Raw genomic sequence first — 12756 nt, 5'->3', positions numbered from 1 at the left:
TGTGTGTGCATGTTCACACACGCACACAATAGTCACAAGCACTTGGAAGTTGTTCTGGCAAAAGTCTGTAGGAAATGCCCAATTTTGAGCAAAAAGTTATAAACAGCAGCAGCACCGCCCACCCATCAAAGAAAGAAAAGTTCCTCTAGCGCTCTTTGAACCTTAAACAGTGTTTTTATAGGCCGGTTCATTGTTTTTCTTCTCTATGAAAAATTAAAACAATAACTGTTTTGATGAGTTCTATGGAAAAAGACAGTTTCCATGATTTCAGTTTTTGACAAAGAGCAGCTACCTCACTTGGTTTTTGTCACATGTAAGCGACCCCCCAGCCATAAAACCTCCCCTCAGAGAAAGGCATAGGGGACCCCAAAACTCTTGAGTTCTTCCCCCATCTGTCCAGGGGCCTGCCTGCCCCTTGCAAGGAGAGTGGACAAGTCGCAGGGGTGAGGTATGCGAAAAGAGATGACTGTCCCCACCCCATCCCCGCCGTGTGCACACAGCCTGTGCTGTCACAGCACATTCAGGGTGGCTTCTGCCCCGTCACCACTTGATCTGGGTTGTCTCTCCAAAAATAAAAAAATTTAAAATAAAAAAAAAAACAAGGTGTGCCTGTCTTTTATAATCTTCTGTTTTAAAGGAGAGAAATCTCCAGGGAGAGAACAGGACCCTAAACGTCCAAGGCCTGGAATTCCTCCTTTCTCTCTTTCCATTTTAAACAGGAAACATTCCCGCTAAGAGGGTCCGGAGGGAGCACTGGTTGTATGTTCATTTTAAGGCAGATAATGTTTGTGTGTTGCAAATGTCAGTGATTTATCCCAAGGGCTTAAAATGAGTGCAGAAAAACCACATGTTTCACTTCATGCAGAGAAATAGCTTCAGAAGATTTCGAGAGAAAGTGCAGGTTAAGGATTTTTTTTTTAATATTGCAGAAATCTCCAACATGAACCAAAAGGAAATAGAAATGAGAGTGGTGGAGGGCTTGCTTAAAATATTTTATGACAAAGGATCTAATGAATGCTGGAAGTTTTCTAAATCAAAGATAAAATTGTAAAGGAAAGAGAAGATGTAACCCTGATCCTTTATTTTCCAGGGCTGGAGTGACAGATTATCCATTTGTGCTCTATTTGTCACGGGCAATTTAAAATGGAGCAAAGCAAACTGTGCTGAATAATACCAGTTGATGCTATAATAACTTGTACACAAACAATTTAATTTTTTTATCTGAGAACTCTAACTAGATTACCCGAGCCGGAGGATCTTTCATTATTACATATAGCCAAATTAAGACATAAAAAAAGTGGAGCAAGAGTTCTATTGTTTATCCTCATGACTGTGCTCTGACGCTGCCTTCCACATGCGCCCGCTCTTGGAGCGTGTCAAACCTGCATTGATTTGAGGAACGTACAGAGCTGTTTTAACATCAAATTCTGCAGATTACAGGGTGATTTGGACCCTCACTGACAGTGCTTGATTCACCACAGACGCCGTATCCTTAGAACTCTGTCATTTCTTCCAAGTGTTCTGCCAATTTGTACGCTGACATCGAAGAGCTTTTCATTAATTATTATTGTGGCTTTTTTTTTTCCTTTAAAAAATTATAACAGGGAGAGTAGTATAATGTGGGAAGGATCTGGTGATGGTGGTGGTAAATATGTGCACAGAAGGTTTATGGGATTTTAAGAGCTGTGAACAGAACTCATCTGTTTAACCCCAGGCTAGATAAGATGAAGTCATCTGTACGTTGTTTAGAGACGTATTGCTTCTGTTTTAGCAAATGGATCAGAAGATGCTTGTTGTCTTAGTAGAGAGATCCAGACAGGGTCACTTTCTGTTAGTGTTTATTCTTGCCCTGGACCTTTCTGTGTGCCTACTCATTACACAATGCAACTCACAGCTGGTTTGGCTTTTCCCACTCTGCTACTGGTACTTCTTCACTTTGTGGTAGAATTGCTTTCTATCTAGGCGCTATGTGGATAATTCCCAGCTCTGGCTTAGGACTTTTGCTAGCACCTATAGAGAAGGGAGGGCACACAGGTGTGGGACAGAAGCTAACCAGAGTTAGACCAAGACGATGGCTCATGTCACAAGCACCCCACAGACCTAGAAGAGAAGTGAGTACAATCCCTGGGAACTGTATAACTCTGAATCACATGTACATTTCTGCCACTACCTGTGACAGGCTTCAGTGAGGCAGAGAAGGGGGCAGGTCAAATGATCCCAGCTTTGAGAAAGCCAAAGTGTGCCTTGTTTAGAAAATGAGTGTGGCTACTGTACTGAAGGCCATAATGCAATGGTATAAACCAAATAAAGTATATTTCTCTCTCATGCAACAATCTAAGTGTAAGCAGTTCTGGCTGACATGGTGGCCCCATGGTGTCAAGGGCTCAGGCCCTTGCCTTCTTATTGCTCTACCTACCTCAGCATGTGGCTTTCTCCTTGTAGTAAAAAACAGCCACTCCAGTGGCCAGCAGGAAGGAAAGAGGGGAAGAAGATGTCCCTCTTCTTTTTAAGGGCACCCACCACTTCTGTTCACATCCCATGGGCCAGACCTAGTCAATGACCACACCAAACTATACAGGAGGCTGAGGAATAGGGTCTTCCCATTATTAGCTACTGATATGTATCTGTTCTTCTTTTTCTAGGGGAGGACCAGCTGATCCTATAGACTATCTGATGGCCACCCCTCGAGGGCTCTACAAAGAAAGAGAGCTTCCGTATTACCCAGGGGCTCATCCTCTGCATCCCCCCAAAGGGAGCTATCCACGTCCCCCGGACCTGAGGCTTGCAGACCTCCGGTATCCTCAGTACTACCCTCCTCCACCAGCCCCCCAACATAAAGGACCCTTCCGACAAGACGTTCCACCTTCCCCTCCTCAGCATCACAGAGCATCAGCCTATCAGGACATGGGTAGACCAGGGCCCCGAGGAGGCAGCCCAGACCAGCACCCCTACCGAGCCCAGGATCCCAGGCAGAAGAACCCCATGACTGCAGCTGTGTAACTGAATACCACCGAGCTCAGCTCAGCCCAGCCCAGAAAGGGAGACGGCTAACATCGCCTCTACCCTTCCTAGGCTGTAAGGCCTTCCTCCTGTTCAGAATTTTTCATGGTACAGATAGGTTCTCCTCACTGAGGTTGAAACACTTGACTGCTAACCAGCGGGGGAAAGGAGGGGATGGGAGGACGGGGGATCAGAAGCAAGAGAAAGGACAGGAGTCATGAAAACAGTACTGCCTGAGATCTGAAATGCTTTTAGAATCGTTCAACACCACGAGAGCGGCAGGAGAACAGGCAAATAACAAATAACCATGGAGACATACCACGTGGCGCCTTCCTGGTGTGCACAAGCCCCACAGAATTGGCAGCACAGAGACAGTCAGAGGCTGAGCCTCAGCCACCTAAGAGTGGCTGCAAATGTGGGCATCATAAATGGGTAGTTTTCTCATTGAGAAAACAGTCCAACAGCAGACATGACTAGTGATCTCCTTGAAATGTTTATACCCAAAAGAAGACTGCATTTCTCTTTGTGGCATTTCTCAGGTTTCTCATACTATTTTACATTTCCTTGCTTTTTATATAAAAAAAATATATGATATGAATGCAGTATTAGTGTCCTGAGAGAATGTTTAAAGCTAGTCAAAGCTTCCAGAAGGAATATATTCCAAGGACCAAGGTGATCAGGTTAAGAGGGCTGAAAATCCCCTGGTCCTCACCTTCCTTCCTCCGAGTCCAGGCGCAACTGCATTGAGATATCCAGTGTCAGAACCGTCTCCAAATCTCCTTCCTGTAATTACTGTAACCCGGGCCTCGACTTTAAGGCTCTCACTCGAGGGCTAAAATGCAGCTGGAAAAGAGAGGGCCCATTGCTTAGGTCATACAGGAAGCAATGATCTGGAGATGCCAATTCCACACTCAGTGCCAAACAGTGCCATCTGCACCCGGGGCCAGGGAGAGGCTGACTGGGGCGGGGCCTCTGGGCCTGATGACCAGGAAGGGGTAGATGGCAGTGACTGACTGTGTGCGTGTGTGTGTGTGTGTGTGTGTGTGTGAAGGAAGGTATGTGATTGCCAGTAGGGAGAATGTGAGATAAAAATGCTTTCTGGAAAGTTTGATGAAGAAGGAAATAATAAGGAAAAAAATCAGAAGGGAAAGGAAAAGAGGCCTAAAACTAGATCATTCTACATCTGCTGTATTTCATTAACGAAAGTCGGGGCAGCGCCAAGGCCAGGCCAGCATCTCCAGTTGGGAATAGAAGGTCTTATGGCTTTGAAAAGCTGCAGCCCTCCCCCCCCAAACCCATCACATTTCCTTTGAGCTTTGCCGTGATTTTCTACTTATTTCAGCAGGACCCCTAAAACTTCCCACCTGACCCCAATGAGAACACAACAAAAGACTGAGAAACAGCAAAACCTGGGAGCAGACGTTTGAATTGTTCAATGATTCTTAAGAGACTTTAAGCCTTTGCCGCTCCTTCTCCATTCCCTCAAAAAAAAAGTATTGAGTTCAATTTAGACGTATTTTGGCTGAGATTACAATACCTCTGCCTGACCGGACTTAATAAATTATAGTATTATTGAATATAGAGTACTCAATCCAGGTTAGGTGTTTTTTTTTTAATTTAAAATAGAGTTATATTACCAGGAATGAAGCAACTGCTGGATTTAGACACAAATAGTGTTATTTACTGGACTTTAAGAGCTTTCATCTTCTAAACTACAATTTACTATGACCATCTTAAAAATAGACTGTCAAGTTGGGCTTCTCCATCTGTCATCTCTCTGCAGCCAGGCACCTAGACTGTTTGCGATGCATGCGCAGAGGTTGAGGGGCTCAGGCCCTGCTCACCTAGAGGTGAAGTGCAGGTGAGCTCCCGGGCTTCTCTGCCAACACGATGAATGACACTTTCCCCTCTAACTAAATAAACTTCCAGAAAGAAAATAATAAAGTGAGGGAAACGTAACGTGCTTGCGAGCATTACAGTCAGCTCTTGGACATGTTGCATTTTGAACCAAATTTCTCTAGGCTATTAGACGTAGCGAAGCCAGAAGTCTCCTTCTGGATTTAGGCCAAGGCCACACGAGAGGCAGCCAGAGGCAGAGCGAGAGGTTGAGATATTCTGTGCATGTTGGAGGAGTGGCCCTTGTAGGAAGGATGCCCATCTCTCCCACATTGCACAATACCTCCTCGCAAGCTCTGGGCAAGGTGCACAAAACACGGCTTTGTGCTTATGCATGGTCACTAAAACATTTGCTAATCCTGGGGGGCAGCCGGTGATTTGAAACTACTCTTCAAATGGACGAAAAATAGATGATAGCAGTTTTCTTGCTTGAAGTAGAACACGCCCAATTTGACCCTGCCCAAAAGAAGCGAACGTGCATGTTTCAGAGGCTCCATCAAGCCAGGCCACGATTAACAGCTCGATGTAAGCTTTATAAATGCCCGTGAACTAACCCTCCCCTTGCCAGCACTCAGAGGCTGCAGACCTCTTTCCCAATATCTAGGAGAACCAGTGGTTTAGAGTATAGAGAAGACCAGGCTGTAGTCAGTAGGTGCCCAGTAGCAGGAAGTAGTTCCCCATTTATGTATGGCCTTGGCAGGACTCAATCTGATGTCCACTTGTGGCTCAGAATACCAATAACCCCCCTCCCCAGCCCACCCAGGAACGGAGTAGCGCAATGAAGTGTAAGCCCATCAGCGGACACCCACCTGACTCCTGATCTGACTGCTGGGTCACTGAGGCCTGGAAATGATGTTTTGGCCTTGAGTCACGAGATATTTGAGGGAGCTCTGGTTTATTCCTTTTTGCAGGAGGAGAGATAGGAAAGAGAGCAGACCACGGAAAACTTTTAGGTGCAGGAGAATTCAGTCCTCTGCCAGGGAGAGAAACACTGCATCTCATTAACCCCTTATGCCATTGGACTGTGGCACTATCACTCTTGGTAGAAAATTGGTTTCTCACAATATTAAATCAGCGGATGAAAGGCAATCTCAAAGACAGGAGCAGCTTCTTAAATCATAATTGAGTAACAAAAATTGAAAAATAAAATTACCATGAAGCTCATTATTATTAGATTTGTAGGTCAACATGCGTTGACCCCACAGGACAGCATGGAGCAAAGATCTTATCATCAAGAGCGTGGGGAGATCCACAGGCCCACTGTGACCCCTTGGAGGAAACCATGCATGCTGCCTGATAAAGGAGGTTGGAAACTTCCTTGTGGCCTTATTTGTGCCACCAACTAAATAAAATTAAAACATGACTCATCATTCCCTTTAAAGATTTGTGAACTTGTTGAACTATCTTCTGACCAAAGTGTATCTGACAGCTTGAGGTGCAGTCATGTATGGAGTCCATGAGTGTGTGAAGCCAGCCTTTAAGGGACACTTGTTCCCTGAACCTGCAGGCCCAGCATTTGTTTTCTTTGAAGAGATATCTTAGCCTTTTGGGGGGGACAGACAGATCGGCATGGTTTGGATAGGAATGAGTGCCTATAAAATTCCCATAGGCATTAAACTCTGAAATTTGCAATGGAACTGCTCTCAAATTGGTGCTACACTGGGTAGACACCCTACTGCTGTTGAGTCCAGGAGCAACAAAAAGTCCAGACTTAGTGCAATTAGGCAGGAGGCAGTGTGGGATCCAGAAACAGCCACGGGAGTACTTCTCTGCACTCTCAGTTCCCACCGACTTAGTTGGAAATGGTGCGACAATGAGACCAGAAAGAGGAGTCTCCCTCCGTAAGATATCCCTACAAAGTCACCTCTCTGAATAAAAGGAGAATAAAAGACAGAAATCTAAAATAAGCCTAGAATCTCATACGCAGCTACTACTTCTAAGGGAAACTCTTTTCTCCCTCATGTCCTTAAATAGGAATAGAATCACACAGCTCCCGACTTTTAAAGATGGGCTTAACACCCGAGCCTGGAGTGCACACTGAACTAACCCCAAAGACCAAGCCTGTCGCCTCACTCAGCTCTGAGAGAGTGTGCTCTCCCATCCATGCTGCCCGAGGTGCTGTTTACTACTGGAACAGAAAAACAAACCCTACTGTGGATACAGTCACTTCTTCTAGTGTTTTCCTGTGCTTTTCTGACACCAAGTCTGTTCATAAGTTCTGAAGATAAATTATGTGAAATCATATTTTGGCATATGGGGCAGAGAATGAATTCTTCACAGATTTTTTAGGATGATCCCATTTGTACTACAGAAAACATTTCAGATGTTGTTATATATGAACATATAAATTTTTCTTGTTTTATTTTGCATTAAAATAAAGCTTTATTCATTAAGATACCAGAGTGTTGGTTTTCACTCCCCGCCTGTTTGTTTTAGGATTTGATGAATGAATAGGCTGTTCTGGTCCTGATCACCCTTGAACAGCAACGTCTTAGGGCAGAGGTGTTGAGGGACAAGCCACTGTCACATGCCAGGCTCCCCAAGAAACACGTGCAAGATGGAGATGACCATGCAGGCTGTCTGTGTGAGAGCGCACTTGGGTGCAATACCCACAGAAGGCAGGACAAGAAACAGGGCTGACCAAAAGAGAAGCTGAGCAGTGACGCACTCCCAATTTCGGCCTCAGCCCACTCCACAGGGACACCTGGAGCCACAATGGCCCTTCACACTTGGCCCAACTTGGGACCAGGGAGCTGGGTCTTTATACCACTGTGTGGGTTGGTAGGTGTGAGCTACTCCTGGAAGGAGATGCAACCCAGGACTGGGCGGTTGGGAGGTATCCACAGTGGTTGGGAAAATTGTCCTTCATTCTTGTGGGATCTGGACAGCTCACCACAGCCTCCAGCACTGTTAGCCCCTCCTCTCTCATGCGGACAACACTCTTATGTTGTCTATGGGAACATGATTCTGAGTGAATTCTCCTTGTAACCATCCCTCTGTTTCCCAAAGATTCTTCATTGGCTTATTCTCAGACCTCCCAGGACTGTCTTGCAAGTTCATTCCCACCAAGGTTTCAGCCACCATCTCTGGAGAGGTTTGGTCACAGGCTCCAGCTCAGATCTGTCTCCCAGACACATGCATTTCCATTTTCCCACCAGTCATCCCAATTTGAGCTTTCCACAGGCCCCCTGGACTGAACATGCTCAAACTGAAAACACAAGATTTCTTGAAAGAAGCCTGCTTCTCATGATTCTGACCTGGCTAATGACACCACCATGTTCACAGTTACAAACCAAAAACCTGGAAATTATCCTTGACTTTCCACTTATAACTCCACCTGTTCCTCCAAGCCATCCCCATCTGATAAGATGGAAAGCCAGCGATTCCACCCAATCTGTCCCTGCTTCCTTACATCCTGCCTTGGCCCAGCCTCTTGCTTCTCACTCAGCCTCTTCACTGGCCTTCTCTGATCTCTTGCCTCTGACCATGACCTTTATACACTACATGACCTTTATACTCTACAGACTCAGCACCTGCTTTGGTAAATGAAATTTGATTGCAGCATGTGCACATCAATCTGCTTAGTCACTGTCTAGAACTCTTACGCTGCTATGTCAACCCCAGCTCTATCGTTTCAAAGGGATTTCTCTGAAGCAGAAATCAGACCATGCTTGTTGCTCTTCCAGCGGCAGCAGAGGTTTACTGGAAAACATTAGCTTTGAAAACAGGCAGACCGATCTAAAACAAGGTTCAAGCACTAATCAGTTGTATAAATACTCTCTCTAGGCAACTTCCCCATTTGTGAAACGAACTAGTACACGTCTTATGGGATTGTTTTGAGAATTAACTCACATGACGTGTACAGAGGTTCTGGTGCTAGTTTGAGCCAGTCCCCAAGAGCCAACTGTCCACATATCTCCCCAGCTCCATGTTCAGTGATGCCACATTCGTAGTTTGAAATAGGCCGTGGCGGGAGCATTTATGACACAGAAATCCGCATACCCTACAAAGCAGGTCTTTTTCTTTCCCCTCTAGAAAGCCAGTTGTGAAACATGTACCAGCACACCACTGTAGGCAACATATCAGTAGTCGAGGAACATTAATCCTTGCCCCTCTTCACACACACACAACACATATGCTCACATACACACATGTACACGCTCACTCCCTAAAACCTTTCTATGGCTCCCTCCCACTTGCAACATAAAGTTGAAAGCCCAAAGCCTTGCAAAATCAGTCCCCTGTGCCTCTCCCTCTTCACGTCTCATTGCTCCTAGTTTTACATCTTGTGCTACTGTTATTTCCAAATTACTTTTATTTATTTGAACCAGGTGTGCATTTCACAGCTCTGTACCATGGCAACACACAATAAACATAGCTGCTCAAAGTCCCTTCGTCCTGTGGATCCTCATTTATCTCTCAAGGCCCAGATCAAGCAGCTCATTCTCCATGAAGACTTCAAGGCAGAAATTGGAGACTGGCTCTCTCTTTCACATTCACCCGACCCTCCTGTAGCAAGAATTACTGCAGGACAGAGGCACTAATGCTGGAAACCATGTTTTCCAGCTTTCCTGTTGGCCATGATTCTGTGTGAGGCCCAGTTCCTACCAACCAGACCAAACACTCTGGAGGATGGAACTGAGGGCAAGGCATGCTTCTGCTGGCAAACATGGAAACAGAGGAGTTTGGTTTTCTAGAAGAATATCCAGCTTCCTGGGAGTCAAGAGGCTGTGCAAAGGCAATCCATTGTGCTAGCATGGATCACAGCTGAGGAAACATGATTCTGTGCCAACAGCTGGGGCATCTTCCGATCTTCAAAAAGCTAGTAACTTCCTCGGTGAGCTTGTTCTGAATTGTCATTCAGAGGTTCGATCCCGGAAGCCTTACCTACAGCATGCTTCTCCAGCTCTCGCAAGAATCTTGCAAGCCCCTAACTTTCCACATTGGATCCCTTTTCTGTTTGCTAGAAGAGATTCCGTTATCTGCAACTAACCTCACCAAGATTCCTTCCGTGGCCCTCCTCCTGGGCCAGACTAGGTAATTCCATCCTGACTGTTACTAAGATACATTCTGCAGATCCTCAATAAAACTTTTATTACCTCTATTACAATGATTAGTTTCCATGTCCGTGTGGCCTTCTGAAGAGTATCGTATTTATAACACATTGCCTGGCTCTGACTATAGGCTCAAGAAATATTTGCTGAATTCATTTGAATGAAGAAATGAGGTGTGAGGGTTCTTTTTCTGAAATTCTGTGCTGCTGACGTTCCACCTTGCAGCTCAAACCATAAATCTCAAAGTCCTGTTGTTCAAGATTGCCTGGTATTATTCCTGAGGTAAAAGGTGTTAGCTCACGTGGGCAGGCCAGATTCTAATTTAAAACACGAAGCAGGCCAGGAGATTGTAAATGCAATGAGTAATGCATTATTTAGAGAGTAAAGAGAGACTTAAGTGAAGAGAAAATGTATTACTTGCAACCTACTAAGATGGAAATACTTTTAGTGACAGATGATTACTATTATTATTGTATAATTCCTTGGATTTTAGGCGAGTGCTTTGTGATCACTTGTATTACTTATTCCTTTCAACACCCGTAGGTGGTGAACTGAATGGCTCCCTGACTTTCCACAAGGAAACTGAGTCCTACATAGAGTGGTACTAAAGTAAAGATTTAATGGACACTATTTAGGTGTACCAAAAAAACCAGAGGTAACTTTGTAAGTGTCTTGACAGTGGAGATTTCTTTTTTAGTGGCCATGTTTATTCTCACTAATTATTGTTTATAGTGCATACTGAATGTTTCATGATCACAGTAATTTTTGCTTCTCATATAAAGAACATCAGGTCCTTATTTTTACACCTGAAGAAACTGAGGCATGAAGAACCCAACCAGGTAACTGAGGGCCACTCAAAGAGGAAAGCTGAATCTCCTTTATTTATGAAGCATTTTTCTGAGAAATGACTATGTTCTTGGCACTCTGTGCTACCTCCCAGGGGCCTCTCTGCTTTGCAGTGTGGGTGGGTCCCTCCCCAGCTTGTATTAAAAGGTCCTTCCTCGACACGTGGCTAGTGTGCACTACACCTTAGCCTTCCTAATGATGGACTCTCAGAGGTCATCAGGCATGGCCCAAGTCCTCCGGAAAAAAAAGAGTTGCTTCAGCTGTCAATGTTTAACATTCAGCTATCATCCTTCCCACTGAAGCTTTACCTGGCTGCTTGTTTCCAACCCTCCCCAAACAAGCCCAAATACCTAAGTTTGCTGTGTAATAACCAACATGTCACACCAGAGAAAAATAGTTTTAACTGAAACCTAACAACCCTCGACTTTGTAGCTCTTCTGCCTAGCCCATCAAATAAGAAGTACAAAAATAAAATGAGATTTAATGGTAGCCCAACAGATGCTTCATGTCAGATAGTGTAAAATGCTGCACAGGATTCCAGACGTGGGCCAGGCTTGGATTCTGCCCTTGAGGACCTGCAAGTCGTGTTGGAGGGAAAACATACACAAAGGACCAAAACTCAAGGCTGAACATGGTGAGTGCTTGAAGGAGGTACAAGTGCCAGGGAGCCTGACTTTGGACTTTGGGTGGGAACAGGATCAGTAAGTTCTTTGCAAGATATGACATCTGAAATGGCCTAAAAGGATGAGAAGTGTGTAAACAGGCTGAGCAAGGAAGGGTACTGGCTTTGCAGCTACAGGACACAGCATCCAGCAGAGACAGGAAACCTCTAACTCTGTGATTTGGGGTAGGGTGGAACACAGGTTGTGAGAAGGGGCTGAGAAGGTGGAAGGTTAATACTAACAATGGCTAGTATTATTCAGTGTTTAGTAAGTGCCAGATACTGGTCTAAATGTTTTTCATAATTTATCTCACTTAATTCTCAAACTCTGTGAGAAAACAGCTATAAATGAATTAAGTAACTTGCCTTTGGAATTTCAGACGCTGGAAGAATAAGTTACTTAGAGACTTGGACACTTGGTAATGGGGGGAATCACACAAAAGACTATTTAAATAAAACCAGTCCAGATGAAAGCAATACACAAAAGGAGTTGGAAAATTCACCAAACCATCAGCTTTTTCTAAAGAGGGGAGAGTTAATATTTACTGAGTGTACAGGAGCTATGGTAGTTGCTTTGCCTACATTAGTCTCATTTTTTCTTCCTATCAAGCAGAGGGGCCCATTTTACAGATGAGAAAACTGAGGCTCCAAGAGACAAAGAACAGCTGTGGCTGGTGAAGTGGCTGGTAAATCCAGCTCTGGGTCCACAATTCTCCTGGCTACTCCAATGGGCATTAAAAGTAAATCTAGGTGCAATTTCTTTTAATTTTTCAAAGCCCACATTATGATTACTACCTAAAGTGTGTGCAATGTTGAAGAAAATTCAGAAGATGTAAATGCAGATTTTGACATTTTTAGACTTAAGAAACATGCAGCCTTGTGTTAGTTCCACTATATATTAAATTATAATCTATGTAGACAGCAGTTTTGAAAGGTATCCAGGCAAATAAGTTGTACTTCTGGCTGAAGTCAGACAGGTAGATGAAACTTTGATGACTTAATTCCCCCAACTACTAAAGGTATAAACAGACCAGGACTCTGAGTGGGAAAGAGGCTGCCAGAAAATTTATTAAGAGCAGTAAAGTGCAGGGCCATAATTTCAACAGGTTATCTTGCTTCTCTGGCTAATTGTTTTCCAAGGTTTCTCGACTCAGAACCATCCAGCATTCTTATCACCTGGGAAATGTGCGTGCTCCTTAGGATATTTTCCAGCATGCAGCCACCTCTGTCCTCCAGTCACGGCTATATTTTTGCTCAAAGAGCTGTCGATTAGATTTAAGAGCCGCCCCAGCCCCACAA

At 44.6% G+C, this 12756-nt stretch overlaps 1 protein-coding gene across 1 annotated transcript in view; it reads left to right on the top strand.

Moving 5' to 3' along the window:
• Positions 1-7293, top strand: part of PARD3B (par-3 family cell polarity regulator beta) — a 1000837-nt gene extending 993544 nt beyond the window's left edge. Inside the window, exon 24 of the mRNA XM_029934009.1 lies at positions 2643-7293. Coding sequence (XP_029789869.1) covers positions 2643-3000 — 358 coding nt within the window. The 3' untranslated portion in view covers positions 3001-7293. The remainder of the gene's footprint in view (positions 1-2642) is intronic.
• Positions 7294-12756: the final 5463 nt, after the last annotated feature.

Source organism: Suricata suricatta, chromosome 3 (genome assembly GCF_006229205.1).
Source record: "Suricata suricatta isolate VVHF042 chromosome 3, meerkat_22Aug2017_6uvM2_HiC, whole genome shotgun sequence".
Taxonomy (NCBI): domain Eukaryota; kingdom Metazoa; phylum Chordata; class Mammalia; order Carnivora; family Herpestidae; genus Suricata; species Suricata suricatta.
Note: the sequence above shows the minus strand (reverse complement) of the source record. Positions and strands in the feature narration are given on the sequence as shown.